This window comes from Embiotoca jacksoni, unplaced genomic scaffold (assembly GCF_022577435.1).
Source record: "Embiotoca jacksoni isolate LCO1_2020_lvr unplaced genomic scaffold, fEmbJac1.0.p SCAF_13, whole genome shotgun sequence".
In the NCBI taxonomy this organism is placed as follows: Eukaryota; Metazoa; Chordata; class Actinopteri; family Embiotocidae; genus Embiotoca; species Embiotoca jacksoni.
In genome coordinates this window covers 11,045,739-11,068,356 of record NW_027185263.1, presented here as the reverse complement: position 1 = coordinate 11,068,356, position 22,618 = coordinate 11,045,739, and the positions used below count along the sequence as shown (strand labels likewise).

Here is a 22,618-nt window from a genome sequence, read left to right as displayed (position 1 = left end):
TTACTTTTTAGTTTAACATAAAAACCTCATTTAAAACAATAAAACCTAAACAGACCCATTAATATACAGAGGCTCTTATAGCATTAAGTGGCTGATTACTTTACCTTGTCTGTTGTTAGCTCAGATTTTGAAGGGAAAACCAAATTTCTCAGTTGGTACTCTTTTCCTTTCTCCTCAGTTTCTGAGGCATTTGTTGGTAAAGAGCAGCCTCTAGTGGCTAAAATCAGAGAAACCTGCAATGAATTACGTCACCACCGAAGCCAGTGCCCAACTGCTCAGGACTGGAGCACAATATTAAAGTTGAATAAAAATTGGAAGCAATATTAAATCGAATAGAGCATTTTCAAGCATATGCTGCCACCATATGGCTCTTATAGAGCTAAGCACCAGTTAAACACGCATGCAGGCACTTGTACACAAAGGGTAAAAAGAAAAAAAAAAAAAACAGCAGGATGTTGTGCGTTGTAGCGAGCCATTTGTAATATTTAGTGCAGTCAGAGAGATTTCAGGTGATGATGTTTCAGCAGAAATCGGGTATGAATTTGACACATTTTCTTAGATTACACTGTGGCAGCAAGACCCCATTAGACATGTTGAATGGCATTAAAATATATTTTGCTTTCACAAGGATAGACCTTGGTTTGAGTAAATACAATTCATCACTCGTTCTGATGCCCTGTTCGTGCCTCTGCAGCTGTGATGACCTCAACCAATCTGGGTTCTTGGATGCGGAGCAAAGTCGGAGTCAGAGTCGGCATCTGGGCTGAGGTCCATCTCAATTTAGCACATCCCCTTCAGTTTTTTTCACCCTCCTTCTTAGCCAGCAGACGGACACCATCAATTTAATAGCAGAGCCTAAACATACAAATGTCCAGCAGAAAATGTCTTTCTGAGCATGTCCAGAGCACTGTGACATCTGCACCCTGACCTCCCTGAGGAAAAATTAGACAAACTCATATTTCTCTACTGTGCTTTTTTGTGGTTGAAGAGAAGGGAAAGGATTGCTTAAAGTCGTAAAACATCCTCTAAATGTTGACAGTCCCGGCAACATAACTCTACGTCGGCTAATGACTTTAATAATAATAAGCATCTTCTATATCGTACCATTTTATTAACGGGCAATAAACCAGAAATTTAACTTGTGACAAGAAATCCATCGCATAAATAGCCATAAACTTAAAACAAATTATTAAGAAGTAACCCCAAAACATGTGGAAGCTGTTTTTTTCTTTGGCTGTGCCTTGTTTGTGTTAATCACTGCATGGCAAACCCCAAAACTCACGTCGGGAAAAAAAAAAAGAAAAAAAGAAAAATACTTACAACTTAAAAGACAAACAGGTTCTGTTGGGTCATGATCAATAAGCTCTCCTTTCCTTTTGTCGTATATGAACAGTAAACACTCATAAGTGTTATCTTTGCATACAGATAACCACAAATTGCATAGTCGAGATGATTAGAGAACAGAGTAGTGCTTTATTTTACAGCCCGGTACTACACATACAGTACTTGCGCAGAAACCTCTAAGAAGACATGAGTCGTCGGGTACTCGTCATTGCGAAGTTTGCATTTTGGAGGCTGTAAAATGAAGCTTTGACAAGAACATTGCAAATGTCGAGTCAGACATTGTGGACAACACAACATCAAAGTTAAACATACTTCTCATCAGTGAATTGTAGACATTTTCTTTTCTTCTTTCACCCCCTCCCCCTCCCGCCCTCCCGCCCTCCCACCCAACAAGAAATGAAACAGGAAAAACACGTACATTTTGATTTGTAGATTTTCCCTTATTGGGTAAATTAAATTTATTTTTTAAAATTTGTCAAATGTACATAAATTATATTTAATGCATCAAAACCAAATGAGAAAATCAAATACCCTCTTTAAAAAAAAGAGGCAACATAATAGAGAACAACATTCTTTGTTGAGATCATTTTAAACAAGTATTGGTCAGGCAATTCATTAACCTGGGAAAAGCAAAGTGCTACACACAACAACCACTGAAGACAGTTCACCATACACTTTAATGAGGATTGGACTGAAGCACCTTTTCTTAGCTTAAAGCTAAAATGGAGATTTCACTGGTTTTTTTTGTTTTGTTTTTAAGTTTTTCTTTTCACAAAAACTCCATTGTATGTTTAGTCAACCTTCAACAAACCATGAGCCAAGTCTACCCTTTTCCTTGAGAGGGGCACACTTGCAGTGACAATGTTCTGTTTCAAGTTAAAGTACATATGTGAACTGCTTGACCCAACAGGCTGCTAAGACCTTGGTTTTCTATATTTTCCTGCAGGGTGGAGCTTTGAGTGCAAATAAAGGCGTACAACTCTCCTTCATGAGAAATAAACATGGAATTCAGCCACATGCTTTCAAATAGTAATCATATATTTAATTGATATACATATATTGCCACCATTGGCACATACGATATTGCACACAGTGATGAAATGTTGCACAGAAAAAAATAGATATATTTTTTGTGGGCGAAAACATTCCAAAATTACAAATAATGTGGAATAACGCTGAAAAGGTAAAACTACATAAAACAAAACAAGACATGCTTGCTACTCCCCATTAATTGAGCGACTTACAACTTACACATATACCCAAGCCTTAGAACAAGCATTTCAAGGGGGGGAGGGGGGGGCCTTGCCCACAACATGTTCTATCATTTCAGGCCACTTCCTGATGTTCCCAATCAGCCCCTGCTCTCCCTGCTAATGCGCTTGGCTAGCGAAGAGCCAACTCTTCTGCATCATCTTGCATCTAGGTGACCACCCCCTTCCATGTTTACATGTAGGCCGATACCTGGATGGCTGGGGGAATGGGGATGGCAATGAGGTTAAGGGAAGAAGGAAGGCAGCAGAAAAAAGTTAAGAATTCTGCTCCTATTGTTGTTTTTTTTAATTATTATTATTATTTTTTTAAAGGGTTTGTAACAAACCCTTTTAGCACCACGAGTCGTGCGCTAGCACACAAGGGGGCTGAGACACAAAAATGGAAGAAAAGAAAGAGGAAACGATAACAAAAAAAAAAGAAGAAGCCAAACTGCGATCCAAAGCACCAGGCCAGCGTGTAAGCATGCGGAGTGTGTAAGGCACCAGGTTGTTTTATATGCTGAAGAGGATGCTCCCAATCAGGTATCATTTAGGCTATACCAGAGGCTCCAAAAATAGGTGGTCAAGGACAGTCTAGTTTGCTGGTTTCCAGTCAATCTAAACATGGGAGCAATCATTTAATTCAATGCTGAGGTAAATCTGGCACGATCTGATTGTTGCCAGTTTCTCTGGAGTTTACTGACAGAGTTTATAAAACTGCTATCACACATCTATGAGATGCGACTGAACTGGATTAGAACCAGTTGTTTTCCGTGTGGCAGCCCAAATATTTACAATTCGACCGGAACAGAATCTCATCACCCCCAGGTAGATGTTTGGGTCTACAAATCTAAAGTAGAGCTACGAGTACGTACCCAAAGTAGCCCCGCTGTAGTTCACACCCTCAGATCTTAAACTAGGGCACATCTGTCGACACGCCAGAGATTCACCAGCAGCTGGACGCTCTTCACCTCAGCTAAGCCGGGCGTGCTCCTCAGTGGCCCTCCTCATAGTGTGACGGTGATATTTTTGATTACTGTTCACAAGTTCGCTCCTTTTACAATCACGCTTTGAAACAACTTCCACTATAACTACACCAAGCTTTTGGATGGAAATCACTCAGTACTCAAACTTGAGATCCGTACAATATCGGCAGATAAAGATACATATGGAAGGGTCCTTGAGCCAATATTTTGGGAGACCAACGAAATCTATCTTAGTGCAGGTTAACATGCAGCAACAGCACTCCTTGGCACCATTTAGACTTTTAGGACTAAACGAGATCACAGAATGTTTCTGCAACCAACAATGCTCTTCTGAATTTCACGATGCCAATCAACACAGTACGTGTAGGGTGTTTGTCTCGTTAATTAATCTGCGATTCAGGCCATTTGCTACATGTTGTCACTGCATTTCCTCTATCAAATACACATTTAGTACCTTTAAAATGAACACATTGCATTAACAACGAGACACAAAGGTAGTTTATAATATATCCATCTGCATGGCAACAATTTCAACTGAAACAAAAATTACAATATTAATATTTCTTTGAATGCCTCTGGCAAATGTCATCATGTCAAGATCCATTGACCAGTTCAATATATTTGAAATTTCTTTTTTTTTTTTTTTATATGCAATGCATATTGCACAACAAATAGAGCACTTATTTCATTTCATGAAAATGCCTATATGTTTCCTTTTTTTATATACTGCATGACATCTAACCAGTTTTCCAAAGCAGGCCTAGCCCTCATATGATTTATGTGTAAACACATCTCTACTCACAGGTAAAGGTAAATAGGATGGCAAGTACATGTGACAACCTTTTACAAAGTTTTTGAGTTTTGGTTTAAAAATTAAAATATCTGATTTGTGCTGAAGTCATTAGCTCACATGAAAAGGAAAACCTTGTGTTTCCTCTGAAATGCAATAATTCCATTTGAACATTGCAAACACTTTTTTTTTTTTCTTTTTTTACAATAGCTTTAACTGGTACAAAAGTTTTCTGTTAATAAGGGAAATAAACACTCAGTTCAATATTGTTTGTCAAGTAGGAAACAATGTTCAAATATAATGTTATTACTTTGTTTAGCAGCCTGTTACTGTATTAATGGTGGATAAGTGGGGCAACATCCAGCGATGAGTGACAACATGTCATAACTGTCAGGTTGTGGAGGTTTCTTATATTGTGGGTGATGCTCCCTTGGAGTTAAACCATTACAGTTAAATCTTTAGATTTCTTTCTTTATACAGTAGAGTTTTTAATTATAATTCTCTTGTTATTTTCATTACTCTTGCATGTTTTTTTTTGCTCTCTCTCTCTCTATATATATATTTATGTATATATATATTTATATATATCAATCCTCGTCTCCATCGTCCGCCTGCATCTCCTCTTGTTGCTGCAGCTCGCATGCCCTTTTCTCCCGCTGTTTCTCCTGGATCTTCTTCATCTCCTCGGCATATTTACAGAACGTATTCCCAAATTTGGACCACACTTTGTAGGGCACCGTAATTGAGTTGCGGTACGTTGGCTTCACCTCGCTTACCCTCATAAACACACCGTACTTATTGGATCCGACGTCGAAGAAGAACCGCTTGTTGTCCACAGTCAATGAGGACCCTTCGGGTAACTCTGCAGGTTCGTCCTCTACACCATAATCGTCAATAAGTTTAGCCAAAGCGTCACGAAACTCAATAAGTCCCTGGGCAGGCAGAGCAATCGTCTGGCCTTGCGTGGATCCCAACCCGGGTCCCCGGTTGACGGTCTGTCGGATCCTCAGAAACCGTCCCCTCTGGTTCTCTTTCAGATCCATGTAGTATTTCCGATTCTCTCGGACCAAGAACTCGCTTTTGAGTGCTCGCCTGGGCTCATCCTGTACCAGCCCCGGGTTGCTCGGACCCAGCTGGGCATAATGTTCGATGAAGTCCCCCAAGTAGTCACGGAACTCGACCGCCACGGACATGGAGAGCGTGAGGCGGCTCTTGTTTCCACCGGCCCCGACTTCTGCTATCTTTAAGAAGCGGCCTTTGGCGTTCTGCTTAACGTCCAAATAGAAGCGTTTGTTTTGGATGTCAACCCTCTTGGACGCCAGCTCTTGCGTCTCATGCTGTAGCCCGGAAGCCGAGCCCGCCCCTCCGGCCGCTTGGTGCATGGAACCGAAGCCTGGGCCCGTGGCTGCTCCTCCCTGCTCACTTCCACTGTCTCTGTCCGCCATGATGCTGCCTGCCTGCCTGCCTTCTCCCTCTGTCTGCTGCAAAGCCACTGCCAGCCACAAGCGAACGCCGGAGCTCTCGCGAGATCTACACAGAGAGGTATAAAACAGCGAGGGGGGGGGGGGGGGGGGGACGTTAATGCAGAACATTGCGCTGCTTTGCTCTCTCCCACACAGTGCATCGTTAAACTCATGAGCTGTCATTTCACACGGAAATATAACCTACTGCTGTTTCTTAAGAAATGTATCACCTGCATTTTGTCTAAGTTTCGATTTGTCACCACAGCCTGTGAGCACTGCAGTGCTTCTGCTCCCTGGAAAAAAAAAAAAAATCCTGCTTGCCCTCAGTCTTTAAGAGCGGGAAATACTCATTCCCTAAATTATCACAGGTGCACACAGATTTTACAACCAATTAACTGCTTGCGGTAAGGAGACCTTAACATCACACCCTGATGGATTAAAAATTGGGACAAATGATTTGCAGTCATGAGAAAATCCTGCCATGGCAATCAGTCCCTTTAGTCTAATTCTTCTTTTCTTTTTATAAATTTTTTTGTGGTTTTTAATTCAAGCCCAAAGAAAGTCATTAGGCCTCTATCACCAAATTATATAGGCCCTGTATTTTGTTATTTTTTAACAGAGCTTTATTCCTTATTAGGCTACTTATTATTACTATTACTAAGTAAGAAAATCATTTTCAGACTGATAAACCTAATTGTATTTTTTGAACACTACCAGCCCTGTACAGTCAGTCCCACAGAATCCATGACACAAACAACTTTATAACCTACATTAATCTTTATAAATAACTATTATGAATCAACCCTTATAAAGCTATAACCATGGGCTAACTTACATCGAAATGACACATCATTATAATTCATCCATTTATTTTAAAACGTACTTGTCATGAGAATTAGGGAACATGTCCTATTTTTTTTTTTTTATTATTTTTATTTATTTATTTTTTTTACTATAACATGAGAATTAGTTCTCTGGCAATTCAAACTGAAATGTTGTTTCCTGGCTTGGCAATTAAATGCAGTATTATTAAAGCACGTGTTAAAAGGGGCAGAGAGAGACCATTCAGCCAATATTAATAAACCGTACAACAATCTGATCACAAGTGGTCACTCTTGAAACATTTGGAGACACATCAAATGCCAGGTGGGAACAGACGGCTTAAAGCTGGCCACTCGTGATCCGATCACGCAGGACGCATGAGGCCGGATTGATCATGCCAGGTGAAAACAGCCTCAATGAGGCTTTGGGTCAGCTGGTGTGATGTAAGGTTTACCTATTCAGTGGGCTTGATTAACAGCCATCTTGTTAACCCTCTCATACCTGGGTCCTTCCTTAGGGAACCGTGACCAGCCTTAAGTCATTTTAGAGCCAAACATCTTCTCAAAGGTAAAAATGTATGAAAATAGCAGGACAGGAAGGTCGAAAATAACTATCAATATTCTCAGTATGCGTGGTGCAAACGCACAGTTCCGCCTATAACACTAAAACTATTGCATTGTGGAGCCCACAGTAGGACAAGCCTAACCATATCCTACAAACACCTTTATGAAATAATGGCATTATTTCCCGTCTTTGACCACGAGGGGAGAGTGAAGTTATGTTTCTTCGACTATTATCTCTAAAGTCGTCTTAATTATGACTCGTTCACACTTTTGTTCGGCTAAACGTATCCTTATATAGCACATAGGCCTGACTCCTCTTTGGCCACTGTCCATCAAGCCAACTGTTAATGGTCTCAAAGCTCTTTTTTTTTCTACTGAAGGTTATAGGCTATAATAGAATAGTAGCCTAAATATTGTATAAATGTGCGTTGGGTATAGGCTTACAGATACCGCTAAGGTGCTGTCCTTTTTTTTTTTTTTAAATGCCGTCACTGAATGAAAATACCAGGGTTACCCCAAGTTTAAATGTATAGGCCTACACGTATAGGCTATTGGCTTTGGCCTACTCATTCAGAGGTTCTTAGAGCAGCTCAAATTCAAATAAATGTATAACATCTCATTCGGAATTCTGAGAAATTAACAATTTTCTAATTGGTTTTAGATTCATTTTTACTCGGAAAATCCCCCCCCCCAAAAAACAACAGCCTATCTGTAATTGGTCTAAAAAAACTGTTTACATGCTGACCACTATATCTCCCCGGTCATTAGTCTTCCTCCTGGTTCACCTGGAAACAAATTTGATTGCGCAGACTTTCCACCCCGTGCATCGTCAGCCTGCATAGGCTTAGGTTATTTTATTCATTCATTTAGCCTAAATTCGCGTCGGAATACGCAATTTCTGAGCATTTTAATATGTCCCTCAAGCAACTTTGGCATTAAATCATATACTACATGAACAGGGTCAAGAAGGTCATTGTTCTTTTTTGAAAATTACCGAAATAATGATTACAGCTGTTCCGTGAGTCGTTTAATGCATGTGAATGCTGAGACTATTTTTCTCTGCCAATATGTCGAATTAAAATAAATTTTAGAGAATTAAAATGAATGTAAAATGCTTACCAGCATTGTGAAATGTTCTGTGTGTTTCAGGTCACACCCTTATGGTTATCCGCACAGCCTGGATGCCTTATCTTTATTTCGCAATTTTTAGGTCGTTATAGCTCGTATTTTCGTGCGTAAATGCTGCACTGCGCTCTCCTCCTCAAATTCTAAATAAAAGAGATGGTCGGGAGCCTCACTGTTTATATTTGCAGTCAATATTCGTTATGCAATTCACAAATATTTATCTGAAAAGGATGAAAATGTATCCTGGAGCTTTTATTTAGTTTTAAAAACAAGTCTATTATTCGAATAGTCCCAAATGGTTCTGCGAGGCTCTCAACCAGGTCAAGTAGAATGACTCACATCACCCGCATTGTATTCTCCTTTTCACTTCCAGTTCAGAATCCTTGTTGTTACTTATAGAGCCCTCCATGGTCAGGCCCCGCAATATATAATTGACCTGCTCCAACATTATACCACCAATAGGTCACTTGAGTCTTCTGATCAGGTTTTACTGGCTGTCCCGCGCACCCGTTTGAAAATTTAAGTGATCGCGCTTTTTGAAACGGTTGCTCCAACTCTGTGGTCCGCTCTTCCCCTCGATGCAGGTTAGGCAGTGTCTGTTGACGCCTTCAAAAGACGTTTTCGGTCTTATCTTCAGATTGGCTTTTGTCTCACCTCTTGATATCGAGTGCTTTTATTTCAGTGGTCTGTTGTTGTGTACTGTGATTGCAGGTTGCTTTTAATATTGTTGTATTCTGCTGTTAATTTCTGTTGTAAAGCACTTTGTGACTTCGTCTGTGAAAGGTGCGATAAACGTACGTACTTACCTACTTACTCATGAGATGGGCCATTTTGGTCTGTGATATATTTTCAGGTTGTGTGATCATGTTGCGCATTCTTTCGTTCTTTTTCTTTTTTTTTTCATAAAAAATAAAAAATATTTGGACATTGTTGTAAAGAAACCTTTCAACACGAACTGTTCTTCACTGCAAGTTTCCAAAAGTCGGTTTGAAGGCCCGATTTCAGTCAAACAAAGTGGATCCAAACCAGAAACTTAAAATATGTTTACATCAATGGATGTCTTATTATTTTACATAAAGATATTTATAATTCTTGATTTTTGTCACACAATGGAACATGACACTTATATTAGTTAAAAGGTTTTACATCTCAAATGTTGCATTGCTTTGCAAATGTTTAAATACTGCAGGAACTTCCACTTAATGCTGGTAATTATTAGGCCAAAGAAATAAAAAATCACAGGCTATTAAAAGGATAAAATATGAATTTATAATAAGCCAATCGAGGCTATAAATGGTGTAATGTCCTGAAATGCTAAGAGATAAGTGGAGTTCATGGAGCCTACTGAAAATCAGTAGTTTAAAATAACGTCTGGCTCCACTTATTTAGAATAAAACAAAATGTAGCTTCTCTTTTCCTCCATGTGAGGCGAGATGAAGATGGCGGCCTAACGAGGTTCGAATAGTTTGGCTAATTTTTCTCTTTTTTTTTCAATTTTATTTTTTTTACTTTAAATGTTTAGATTTGTATATACACGGATTAAAATGGTCCCTGTACTCTTCTTGTCTTAAAGTTGATCAGTTTTTGTTTCACAAAATCAAATTATGTTTGGGGAAGTAAAATGTAAATTGTTGGTCTTAATGATAAAAAAAAAACAAACAACCAAAAAACAATATTCATTGTGTAAAAATGAAAAAAAAAAAAAAAAAAAAAGAATTAAAATAAGAATGTAAACAGACCCATTTGAGGTTCAGCCTGATGTAGATTTACATTTACAGAGACTTGCCGTTTAGGTTTCATTCTTAAAATAGTGAAACTTGCACTCAATGGCATGTCTCGTCAAAGTAATTTGAGTCCAAGCCTTTAATTCTTTACATTCATTCATGTCTATACTGTCTATTACTGTCTATACTACTGCTACTGTGTCGCTCTTTGTGATTTTCTTTCTTTTTTTCCTTCCTCAACCAGATAGATGATTGTGATCAGCGCAAGGCCGGATGCATGCAAAATGTCAAATAAAAGGCAAGTCATTTCTATAGAACTTAATATACTGAATCCACGTGGGGTTTGTGGATATTGTGTCAAATTCCCTTTTGCGCCTCCAATGTCCATAAAAATATTCCAGTTTAGAATTGTATTCGAATTTTTAATCGAAAATGTTCCCATACGACATGTTGCATTTTTTTTTTTTTTTTTTTTTTTCAAATTTACTTCAGGCTTAACAGGCTCTACAGACTCTCTGAAGGTATCTGCTGCTCCGACAGACAAAAATCAACCTTTGAATTTAATTAATCTGTCATCAGGCAGTCGCCTGCTTGGCCTATTTTTTTTTTTTTCAGACCATTTTTTTTTTCACCATGACTATGAATTAATAAATGCGGTTCTGTTTGGATCCCGAGGCCACGTCCAACGCCGATTTCAGCGTTAAAAGGTGCTGTCGCAGTTTGCAAAAGGCAGCAGCTGTGATCACCTCACAAAGTTTTGCCCTACATCCCAACACAGGAATGCTGTGGCGTCGCTCCGAATGCAGCTCCATTATTATTACAGATCAGACGCACGGCCGTGTGTTGTCGTATAGGCTATCATGCTTCTGCAAACTCTGCGAAGCAATGTCACATGCTTGGCTGCACGTCAGGACACTTACAGCACAGTGACAATCCGAATGACATGTAAATAAAGCGTCCCTCCACCGAGCGAGATCCCCATAACCTACCTTACCCCGCTCAGTCTGCAGCCGGAGCGCCCTACAGCCTCGACGGCGTGTCGCAGAAGATGAGGTGCGGCAAAAGACACATGAGAATACGGTCGAGGCCTTTATGAAAAGCACGGCGGATTGCTTCTGCTTGCTTCACAAGATGGACAAGAAACGGCGAGTCGTGGCAAAAGGAACAACACGCACAAGTTCAGCGCCGCACGTTTCAGCTCTGATGTCAACACGCAAAAGTGGGAACTCAGTGAAGGCGCGCCTCCCCTTGGTCGTATTGAGGAATTGCAGCTTTGCCTTCAGATGGTAACAGGTAGGGCAACATTTGGGCAACTGTAATGGAAGGTGTTGTCTGAAAGAGTCAGTGATCCGGGCACGTTTTTGAGTTGATTTTATGACCTTTGTCGTACTTTGCATCATTTTCAGAGAATGACAGTTGCACTCATATACATATCATGAACCTCTGCCCTGCTGAGCTGGTGTGAAGAGTGTTGCTTAAACAGCACATTGACACTCCATGTCGCAGACAAGAGGACTTAAGTTCACAGACAGCCTGTGCTCTGATTGTGTCTGATCTCAGCACCCTCTCTAATTGACAGGGTTTGCTGAATTTCAGCACCACGGAGAGCAGCCAGGTCGGTGTCAGGGCTGCAGAACATGCACGTAAATTAAAACATCAGTAAATGTCTGCGTTTAGGTGTATCTGATCAATTTACAATATAAAGGCGTTTCTTCTGAGGCTCTCTGACGATCTGAAGTGGAATATAATATAAACATGTATGGCCCATATACACTTTGTGTATGATGGCCACTTATAGTGCAATTATTTCAGTCCATGTTGTGCATAATTTATTGAATAGAATCCAAATTTGTTACCCTGCTTTATAAGTTAGTAGCGTCCGTTTCATTAACAAAGGTATTTACATTAAGTCCGTGTTGCTCAGCTACACACTCTGGTCAGCAGATGTCGCTCTTCGTGAATACTGTCACTCCAACATTCTGTATCCGCATTCTATTTGGCATAAACCAAACCATTACAGTTATAACTTGAGCTGCATTGTCAATGATGATAATCAAATATATGCATGTGTTAATTTGAGCTTTTTTTTTTTAAATATATATACAGGGTTGTTCTTTGCCAAAGTGCTCAGTGCTGCATGTGAACACATTAAATTATAATTGTAAAAACAGAACGAGGCATACTTTTTCTGAATTTTCTCCTTCCTAAGTGATATAAAATAGTTTTTTCTTTGCTTTGGACCCCTAATGTTGCAGCTATAGCTGTATAGATTTAATGCGGTTCTTCAACATCAGTTTTTTTTAGAGGCAGAGCAGCGAATGTGACCTGAATGCAGGGCATGACTTAATGGGATGAGACGCAAAACTCATTCAAAACAGTCTCTTGAAGACTCTGAAATGCTTTCGCAGCCTTAGTCATCGCAGCCATATGATTTCTCTGGGCTCATCGGACTATATGCGGCTGAATTTTCAATGTGAACCCCTTTCATTTTTTTTTCTTCTTTGGAGTAATGCCTTGGCTACAGTAGGATGCGATTTTGAGGAGGGACAGTCATGGATTTAGGATTTCGTTTGTTTCATTATAACGTGAGATCACCGCCGACAAAACACCATGGAGTGATTGACATACAGTAACTCGGTTTCGGGAGTGAGGAGATCGACCCTTTGGTCCGTCGGTTGCCTGTATCCGAGCGCTCCAATCCTGCGTTTTTGTAGACGGAGCCCCTTGGCAATCGGCATTATTTTCTCGCGGTCTGTGGCTCGTAGGGGAGGCGGAGAGAGAGCCGCGGTGGAAGGCGGCGTATTAGCGTTGTAGCTGCCGACCAGAAATAATTGTTTTATTTTTTGGAATGAAACGTGGATTTTTGTTTTGCGAGGGGACTACCAAACTTGTGGTTCACTGCAGCATTTTGCGTCTTTTTCCTCCGCTGCAGATGATACAGAGAACCATCATCGCGGTACCCCACCACTGCAATTTTTGGGCAAAGATAAGAGTGGCGTCGTCTTGCAGTTAAGGCTACTATGGCAGCATAGGGGGCATCTTCTGGAGAGGAGAATCCGCCAATTCCTTGCTTAACCTATCTACGATGCCTTATTATTAGCCGAAAGCAGTGACTGGATTTGAAACCCGGCGTCACCCCGCGGTTTCCCCGTTTCAAAGCTGCTGTTTACCCATTGAAAATCACTCGAAAAAGCAGCGGATCCCGATGGCATGGACACTTATGCAAGGTCTGCCGCGCTGCCGTGCTACTGGAGCCTACTTGCTGTCTCTTCATTCAACCCAGCTCCATCGCCATCGCCCCGCAGCCGAGAGAGCCCTGCCGCAACGCGACCAGCGACCACCGAGCCAAAGCAGGCGGCATGAGGCTTGATTCAGTACATTTATCCATGCTGGTCATCGGGGTCTCATTCGCCTGCTACTCCCCGAGTTTGAATTCCCTGCAGGACCAGGCTTACAAATCCGCCGTGGTGATCGAGGGCAAGGTGCAGTCTACGCCTGTGAACGTCTCTGCGGAGCCGTACCGTGTGAATGTCAAAGTGCTGGATGTTTGGCCCCTAAACAGCGGGGGTCTGGAGCGAGAACAGCTCGTCACCGTGGGGGAATTTGGATCTGAGGCTCCGTGCACCAAAGTGAAGAAGAACCACAAGTACATTTTTTTCATGGACCCCACTGACGAGCCCTTGGTTTTCAAGGCATCGTTTGCGCCTCTTGACACGAGTGGAAAGAACCTAAAAAAGGATGTTGGGAAGATCTTGTGTGAGGACTGCGGTAAGTTAATGTAGCCTATTGTGGATTACCGGTGAAGTCCAACCCGGAAGAATGCACGGTCTGATAACAGCCCCTGTATTGAGGCTTTTGGTAACAGGCATCCTGGTGAATTGTGGTTATTGTGGCCACAGCATGGCTTGGAGTCACTGGGTATCAGATAGGTGCCTAAGGGGCGTCTATGCAGCAATTTTCGACAACTCTCGCAGGCTCCCATAGCCCACATGATCAATCAAACTCTCTTTCTCTCTCATTCTCTCTCCCTGAACTGCATTAGACATGCGCCTCGCACTGTTGCTTGTGAGGAATTGCAGTTTATGTGTATCGAACTATCTGCATACAGCCAGCCTGCAATACGATTTAAACATTTTAGGCACCTTACAATGAACCTTTTACTTCCTACAGGATTCATTAATGATTTCTGTTGTCCAGAATCATTGTTGCTTGTTCTATAAACACCAAATATAACATTTAATGGACCGGGTACAATTTCAGGACCAGGGACAGCGGCCTGTATCACCGGTATCACGTGTAGAAAACCACGCTGCCCTAAGCAAATTGGTTCCGAGGCTATATTTAGGCTCACGCCCTGCTTTAATGCTTTAATACTTCGGCATAATATATTTAAATCTAAGTCCTTATTGCCCACATCTTCAAATACAGGGGGCTTGTATTTCTAACCTGGAATTGATGGAGTTGTGGCTGATAATATAAAATTATCAACTTTACATTCCTTACTCGAGAGTTTTCTCTTGTAATCATGCTGAAGTAGTTCAGGCATGGACTTTGATCAGTAGATGTCTCCCTTAGGGAGTCCTTTTAAAACCCTGTTACAAATAATCTGTTTTTAAATAAGGCATGTGTTTATTTGTTTGTATATTCATAATCACTGATGATATTCACATGCATTTGTATTGTTTCAATGCAAAGTGATCTCATTATCCCCCCCTCTCCCCACACACACACACATGGATTGTAGAAAGATTTCACAACTGAAATTCAAGCCTGATCGCTTTGTTTATGGAAGTTACTGATTAGGAACAATGCAGTATTGTGCACTGGTGTTGATGCAGCAGGCTCCACTCAGATCCATTCATTAGTGTGGATTGTTTCACAGGCACACATTTTTGTTTCATATTTCTGCATTGTTTCCTGACAGAATTCATGGAGCATTCTGTAACTATTTTTTCATGAACCTTGCACTTCTCAGTGCTCGTCACTGAGCCAGCCCCTTCCTTGTGTCTCTAACTAATGTCCCATGCAACACAACTTCAAAATGTGATGCAACTCGTCTTTGATGCTTTTTTTGAGTCAATCAGAGCGCATACACAAAAATCTCCATTGTATAAAATGCACACATTTGCACTTCCACCAAAGTGTTGTGGCTTAGAACATGATGTGTGCCCTGTACTTTACCCCTGTACCTTCTTAAATCCTCTTAGCCTGTACTCATGTGACATAAATTCTCCCCTCTCCTCTTGATTTTGCCACACTCACTCCGGCTTTTAAACTCATCATCCCATTAGAGAAATTACGCAAAATGGACCTTATTTTTGGGTCCCTTCAAAAACCCAAACATCCCCTGTCAAACTTTTTGACACTTAACAAAGCTTGTCAGTGATTTGATCAAACTGGCATGGTCACTGAGAGTCGCCACACCCGGCTCCTGGGCCTTTTATTTAGTTCAAAGTAACCAGCGAAGTAGCTGATGTTGCACTGGTGGGTCGTTGTAGATGGGTTGATTCTTATTCAGAGTAATATCCAGTATCTAATCACAGTTTATTTTTGTAACCCCCGTCCTTCTCAGTCAGACCATTCGTACAGACACACAGTAACAACGTCCTGTTGACCCTTTGAGCTCCTTCCTTCACTCAGATCAACAATGTTCTGTCGACCGCTTATTTCACTCATATTAACAACATATTAATGCTTGATGATATTATGTCTGTGCCCAGACATTGATTCCAGGCCCACCTAACACACATCCCAAACTTACCTTGAATCCCTCTCACGCAGAGGCTTACATTGGGACTGTACAAACATACTGTACAACTCTCAGAATTGTACAGTATTTAACTGCACATTTTGTCCAGCTATTGTCTTCCGCTTCCTAAGCTCTGCCTGAAACTCAGGCCTCCTACAGCGCTTACCACCTGCACCACTTCCTCTGGACTCAGTCAGCTGGGAGCTCTGGGTATCTGCCAGACAAGAAAAGAAAACTACAACAAATACTGTTCTTCTGATACAGATTACAGCGAACACACAGGTTCATGTTAGGCCATCAAATCTGGCCCGCACACTGGCTGCCTGTGGCTCAAGCAGGTCATACGGGTTCTGACTGAAACAGCAACCCTGTGTCTGACATAAGTGTACTGTAAAAAACAGAGCAGACTGTAAACATCTCAATCAGCTACTGTATCGTAGCGTTAATGAATGACAGTGAGAATGTCTTTGAAGGCCGGTGCTGTTTGCGACAAGTAACTGATGATGACAAAACGCTGTCACCTTTAAGAGGAAGTTTGCGTACAGTGGGCCACATTCAATTAAACTGCAGACACCTGAAATGAGATAAGAACCTGTGACCTGCTCCTCAGTTCCCTTTGTCCGTTGTTTACTCCTCTTTTTAGCTTGTTGAGTATGTGTCAGTAGGCCTGGCATGGAAGTACTGAACCACGAGGCCAAGACCTCCACACACATATTTTCATGTCATAAGTGGAATCTAGTTTCTTCAGCCACTAAACTTTTTCTATGATAGACAAAGACCATCAAAGATAGCAGATCATGAGTATAGCCAAGCGTTGTTGATCATTTGTTATTTACTATGTATACTCCTTTTTTAATCAACTGAATATGCAACAACAGAAAATAAAAATGCCATCCACCTTTGTGAGTGTGGCTCTTTTTCAATTGTAATGGAGTGTGACATTGCTGTACTTGTAACTGTAATTTCAATTGTGTCACATCTGCCTTTTTTTTATATTGTTATTTAGCACAACAATAGTGTTTTTATCTCTCATGGCTCAGCCTAAATCAAAAGCCTGTGTAATGAAACAATTGTGGTAGGTGAGGCCAGGCCCCTAGCTTTTTGTCTATCCATAGACTCCATGGAGGAGACCTACATAATTGCATTTTGTGCGTGCATGTGTGTGGGTGTATTCAGACTGGTGGGAGCACTGTATCAGCAAAAGACAGTACAAATCGGTGCAACACTTCTGCACAGAAAAAGGCACTCTGAGTTGAGGAGTAACACGTTGTCCTACAGCCGCCTTCATGCTTGTAATTCTCACTTATTCATTGCTCATTTAGCCCATTTATTTCCCAATGTAATGATGTTGTCGTGGATGCACTCTCTGTCACTAATCTGTCACCATGAAGTCCCACTGCATGCAGGTCGCAGCTGTTGCATTGAGGTGGTAGACAGGCAGAATTTTGCCTCGAGCTGTAACGCATGTTTCTGTGAATTGAGTTCCTTAGAAGAGCCAGACATAGAACATGAACAGCAGCTGATGGTTCACGGTTTCTGATCTGCCTCCACATGTTGGTCTGACGGCGGTATCAGTGAACATGCACCTACTGGTTGGCCATTATACCCTAGTAGCACACTTAAGGGCCATTTAGCAAACAGTTGTGACACGCGCGCTTGTTTACTGTATTTCACCACCAAATTTATTGTCATGTGCAGAATGATCGGAGTCTCTTCAGCGGTCACTGCGGGAGTGTTTCCAGCTGGAAGCATAGGTTTGTTTCAGCTGAAGTTGTATGTTTTGGGGGATTGTTGTCCATGTTCGCTGGGTCATTTATTTTCTATTTTTGCCCTGCTGAATCTATGCTGACAGGAAAGCTTGATGTATATGTGTGAAAAAAGGGCATGGCTGCATTCAGTAATTGGCTGCTCATTTTCCCGTCCATTAGGCACTTTCTCACTATCAGAGTTGTACTCCACATTTCTCAATACACATGACAGTGGAAGTGTGTTGGGTCTCTATTGGTTGTGTCTGCAAAAGTTACAGTCGAGCAGACACAGCCCAGCTGTCATGGTAGAGTTGGTGTTTACTGATTCAGGTCATGGTTGGTACCTGTTTGCACAGCACAGCTGTTACAGAGTGAATGTGAGGTGAGAGTAAGTTGTGTGTTTAAAACCCTCCATTCACTGGACTTTAATTCCCCTAAAAAATATAAAATCAGGGGGATTTCATCAGGTAGTGTTTGTGATTGTTACTGCCTGGTGTTATGTCCAGTCCACCTTTTCACAGTCTTGAGCTGAGTGTGTTGAATGGCAACAAATATGCAAAATATCAGCTGTCTTTACCTGAGATAGAAGAAATTTCATAGCAGAATTAATTTGTTCTTTCCTGAGACATAGTTTACTGAATGAATGAATCAACTGACACTGAAGTGAACGAGACAAAGTACTTTCTTCCACAATATACTACTAAACACACAGTGTGAAGCTCTTAAGAATGATACATGCTTGTCGAGGTTATATGACTAATGCAGGAGTGAAGAATTTAAATTCCTGCTCTGCTCCAACTTTAGTCCCCTCAGCATTTATTTTGAACTGCTTTACATTCAGCAGCCTTCTCAAATTGCATCAGTCTGGGCTTCATAATCAATAACCATAAAAAATATCCCATTGTTTTTATCATATTTTATTATATGGACTTAAGGCCCGTCAGTAAAATTGATTATCTTCACATTTCATCATCAAAGTTTTGGTGTTATAGTGTTCTAATATTACACTAAAGTATTAGAAGGGTATTTTATATATTATGAGTGTGATTTTGTGTGTATATGTTAGCAGATACATAGACAAGTACAGATGCTGCGTTTAGGTGTGCAGCATGCATGCTGTATAGCTGAAACTAATATGCATTAATCAGGTTAAGGACACGTGTGTACTGTTAAGGAGAAAGTTTACTGTATAGAGCTGTACAGTTAAACTGACAAAATATACTAAACTGAAATTAATTTCTAGGCTCTCATGCAAAAATACCATTGATAGTTGAGAACTTTGCTTTAGATAACATATTTTGTAAGCATAGCATTAACCATTTTAGTTTAAGTTTTTGTTTTGGTAGCTATTGGGATGTATGTTCCTCCACGCTTTTCCTAATTTCCTAATACTACATGATGTCCGATTAACTTCACTCCTTCGTTTCAATTCATAGAACTTTGGAATGTGGTTAAACACGAGTATTAACGCTTTGGCATATACAAGTCTTCATAAAATCGGATAAATTTACACCTAAATTATTTTTAAACAGTTGTAAATGCAGTAAGTATTAGATTTGCAAAAACATTAATTTGGACGGGGTAGCCTACAATACAATGTCTTGCTAGATGATTTAAATTCAAATAATTTGGATCCATTGTTGCAGAAGAACATCACAACAAGCTGCAACACACAGACCTGGCATATTCTCTGCTACAAAATAGTTTTTAGCTTATATGTTAGCAAACAGTATGTGTGTTGAAGATTCTGAGTCATCCAGGTCACCAGTTAGTCAGACCAGAAGAGGCCCTATTGGATGACAAAATGTCTTAACATCCATCTTACAGAAAGCAAAATTAGAAGTCATTTAATTTAAAGTGGTGTTTCTGGCCTCTGTATGCTCACCATTCTCTTTTCTTGTATGTTTGTTTTGATTTCCACCAACTACTGCAAAACGTTGAGCTTTTGGATTCTTTCTGGTATGACAGCTAACGTAGAGTAATGTCATGTGGAATTAAGACATTATTAACGTTTTTAGTTACACAAAATGTCTGCCTTGAGAGAGGTCTAAGGAGCTTATGTTGCACGTGAGCAGACGCCTGACAAAAATACCCAGAATGTGATAATGTCACAGATGATGTCACACCTGTGGGTGTCAAGCTCCCGTAATAATTCTTCCAGTGGCCATCTGAAAGACAATGTCGTGAAAAGTAAGTAAAAATGTAAATTTATCAATGTTTTCTCCTAATAGGTTTGGAAAAGGGACTGAAATTTGAATGTTTTCTTTTTATGTTTTGATTCATTCTCATTTTGAAATTAGTTGCAATGCTCCCCACTTCATATTGTGGTTAAGGAATTCCAAGAATGGGGATTGTGTGCATGGAGATTTTGAGGATTACACTCCTAAAAGACTTACAAAATACAGAAAGTGAAAAAAAAAGTTGTGTTTTGATGGAGTACACTGGGTCGAAAACCTTGGGGTTAACTGTACATATAAAAACATTAAAAATTTCCCACTGATGAAAAAAGACACTGCATTTGTTGAGCTAAAGCGATCTTTGGGGTACAAGTCCCCAAACAAATCACAACATTTTTTGGGAATCACCTCCTAATTCGGGTCTAATCTGCTGCACCACAGAACTAAAATGCCACCAGTTTAGCTCTACGTGAGCGGTCCAACCACTCCACTGTGACAGATATTTTCCAGAGTTTTGAATGTCGGTTTAACATACCCTTTGATTTCACACACACCAAAGCAATGCTTTGGATGATTATAAATTTCCATGCTGTAATACAGAATTATGTCTGGGCTCATGAAGAATAATGGGCTTACTCTAAGTTCAGCTAGATAAGAACTAGGAGAACAAGTCTGCAATACCACGCAGTTTAAGGCTTGTAATTTTATATCAAAATAATTGTATGCTCCTCATAACTGCAAAGTGCGACAGTGAAATTGTCAAAGAATTTAAAAAGATTTGTTAGATGTTGAGACTTGGGTGTTAGAGGAAAAAACAATGTGCAAAACAGTCTGCCAGCAGACGTGAATAAAGTATCAGATTGTGCGCTTGTTTGTTTTCTTAATTAAAAGCAGATTAGTGAAATTATGCACGAGATATAAGTATAAAAATACTGTAAGCATTGTGCATTTAAAACAAATATTAAAAAAAAAAAAAAATCTCCTGACAGTATTGACGTATTGTATAAATAAACAATAAAAACAATTTTGGTATCTAGGTCTTGTTAGTAATGTTTAAAAAAAAAAAAAAAAAAAAAAAAAATCTTAAAGGTAAAGTTGTTTCTGAAACCATTGATCACTACTGTTACACTGCAGCTTTTGAACAGCTGGCTGAAATCTGCCATCAGACAGGGAGGCAGGATTGGGTCGGCTGGTGGTGTGAATGCAGATTAGTTTCACAGTTGGTACCTAATCTCACAACAAATAATCTCCATTAATCTCTGGTTTGGTTGAATTTAAATACTGGGATAAAAGCTGCCCTTGAAACAGCAAAACTATTTCCAGTAGAATTTTGCTATTTCCATACTATTGTCTTCTGCTGTCAGTATACAGCCATGAGATCAGAATTTAGCGTGATTCCACCGTCCACAACAGGTCTGAATAAAGAAGATGCCTTATATCAAAGTAATGAATAGGCGGCCCATAATTAGTGAGCAGTCAGTGGCTATTTTTATGAGGACTTTGAGAGATAATGTGATATGATTACAAAAGCACTTTGATGAAGTCATTGGAAATGTAAACATTTTAAAGTAATTATATTACCATGTTGCTAAGATTGTAGTTATTAGTGAGTTATATTGAGAGTGTCTCTTTGGATAGGCTACAGTTACTGTCCAGCAGTTCAGTAACAACATACTGTACTGCTTATGCCACTTTTATACTTACTATTACTGTAATCTCACATTTACAAAAAAATATACTAATTGTAGAAAATAGAACAGCAGTCTTACAAAAAAAAAAAAGAAAAAAAAAAGAGTATTTTAGCTGTAGCCTCTGGGAATACAGTTTACACTCTTCCTCTGTGCTTTTTTACTTCAGGACTCCAACCTATTGAAGAATGTTGCCTTCACCACAATGAGGCAGTATATGATCAGGATCAGGAAGCAGGAGAAACACAGAAAAGTTGAAAGGGATGAGTCCGTTGGGAATGTCACAGCAGTTGTTAGACTCCCTGCCCCTGCAGCTGGAGCAGTGTCAAAAACACTCAAAAGCCCACAGTGACAGCACAGTCCGGAAGATATGTACAGGGTAACAACTGTGAAAGTCACTGCCATTTGGATGTCACTTTGATCACACAAGGAAGCTATCTCTCTAGTGTTGGACCTGCGCTGTTAACTCTGCAGTCAGCTATAAGCAGATGCGCTCTTTTGACTAAACTAATCATAATGGTGTCCCTTGGGTGAGAGTCAGTTATGAACAGTGTTCGACTATGGACAAAAACATTTAGTAGTAACTCTGTGCTAACAGTTGTACAGACAAACACATCCATTGCTGACACCAGTGAAGGATATTCCCTAAACACAAAGAATCAGTCACTTTTAAATACAACAGGAATTCTTTATGGTTAGCATTGAAAAATAAAATGCAAATGGAAAGATTATAATAGCACTAAAACACAAAATCTCTAATGAAATGAGAAACACAAAACACAGGATATGCATCAGCTTTGTAAAACCTTTTCATGTTTCTCTGACCTGATCCCACTATTTAATGTGTTTATACTGGTATTTATGACTCATATCCCACTGCTTTGTGAAGACAGTTTAAGTTTACCCAGCCTTTTGAATCATTCAGTAATTTGCAGCTATCTTGGGCTGCAATACTCTTCCTTCACAGGCTGCAGCCAGTGCATGTAATTAAATATTTAAAACTTTTTCTCTGTGCACAGCATGAAAGGTTGTTGACAAAATTAACCCGTTAGAGTAAAATAAACCCCACACATATCCATAATAGGCAATGGGGAAATCTTAACCATTTACTGTACAACACATACATGTCAGGAAAATGTGTCTCTTTGTCTTTTAGCATCAGAAAGATTAGACCATGGACAGAAAACAA

At 40.1% G+C, this 22,618-nt stretch overlaps 2 protein-coding genes across 4 annotated transcripts in view; one reads left to right on the top strand and one right to left on the bottom strand.

The window, feature by feature from the left end:
* Positions 1 to 2,361: 2,361 nt before the first annotated feature.
* Positions 2,362 to 11,243, bottom strand: puraa (purine-rich element binding protein Aa). 2 transcript variants are annotated; one of them, XM_069146444.1, is made up of 2 exons: positions 11,062 to 11,243; positions 2,362 to 5,900 (listed from the first exon to the last, which is right to left on the bottom strand). In XM_069146444.1, the coding sequence occupies exon 2, from the start codon at positions 5,813 to 5,815 to the stop codon at positions 4,958 to 4,960; it is 858 nt and encodes a 285-aa protein (XP_069002545.1). In that variant the 5' UTR covers positions 5,816 to 5,900; positions 11,062 to 11,243; the 3' UTR covers positions 2,362 to 4,957. The 2 variants fall into 2 exon arrangements, with proteins under 2 accessions (XP_069002545.1, XP_069002546.1); XM_069146445.1 differs by having other exon boundaries at positions 11,057 to 11,155.
* A 1,937-nt stretch (positions 11,244 to 13,180) lies between these two features.
* The window catches only part of nrg2a (neuregulin 2a), a 70,264-nt gene continuing 60,826 nt past the window's right edge, over positions 13,181 to 22,618 (top strand). The window contains exon 1 of one of the 2 annotated variants that reach the window (XM_069146443.1): positions 13,181 to 13,835. In XM_069146443.1, the coding sequence (XP_069002544.1) occupies positions 13,427 to 13,835 (409 nt within the window). In that variant the 5' untranslated portion in view covers positions 13,181 to 13,426. The remainder of the gene's footprint in view (positions 13,836 to 22,618) is intronic. The other variant, XM_069146441.1, reaches the window with a different exon arrangement.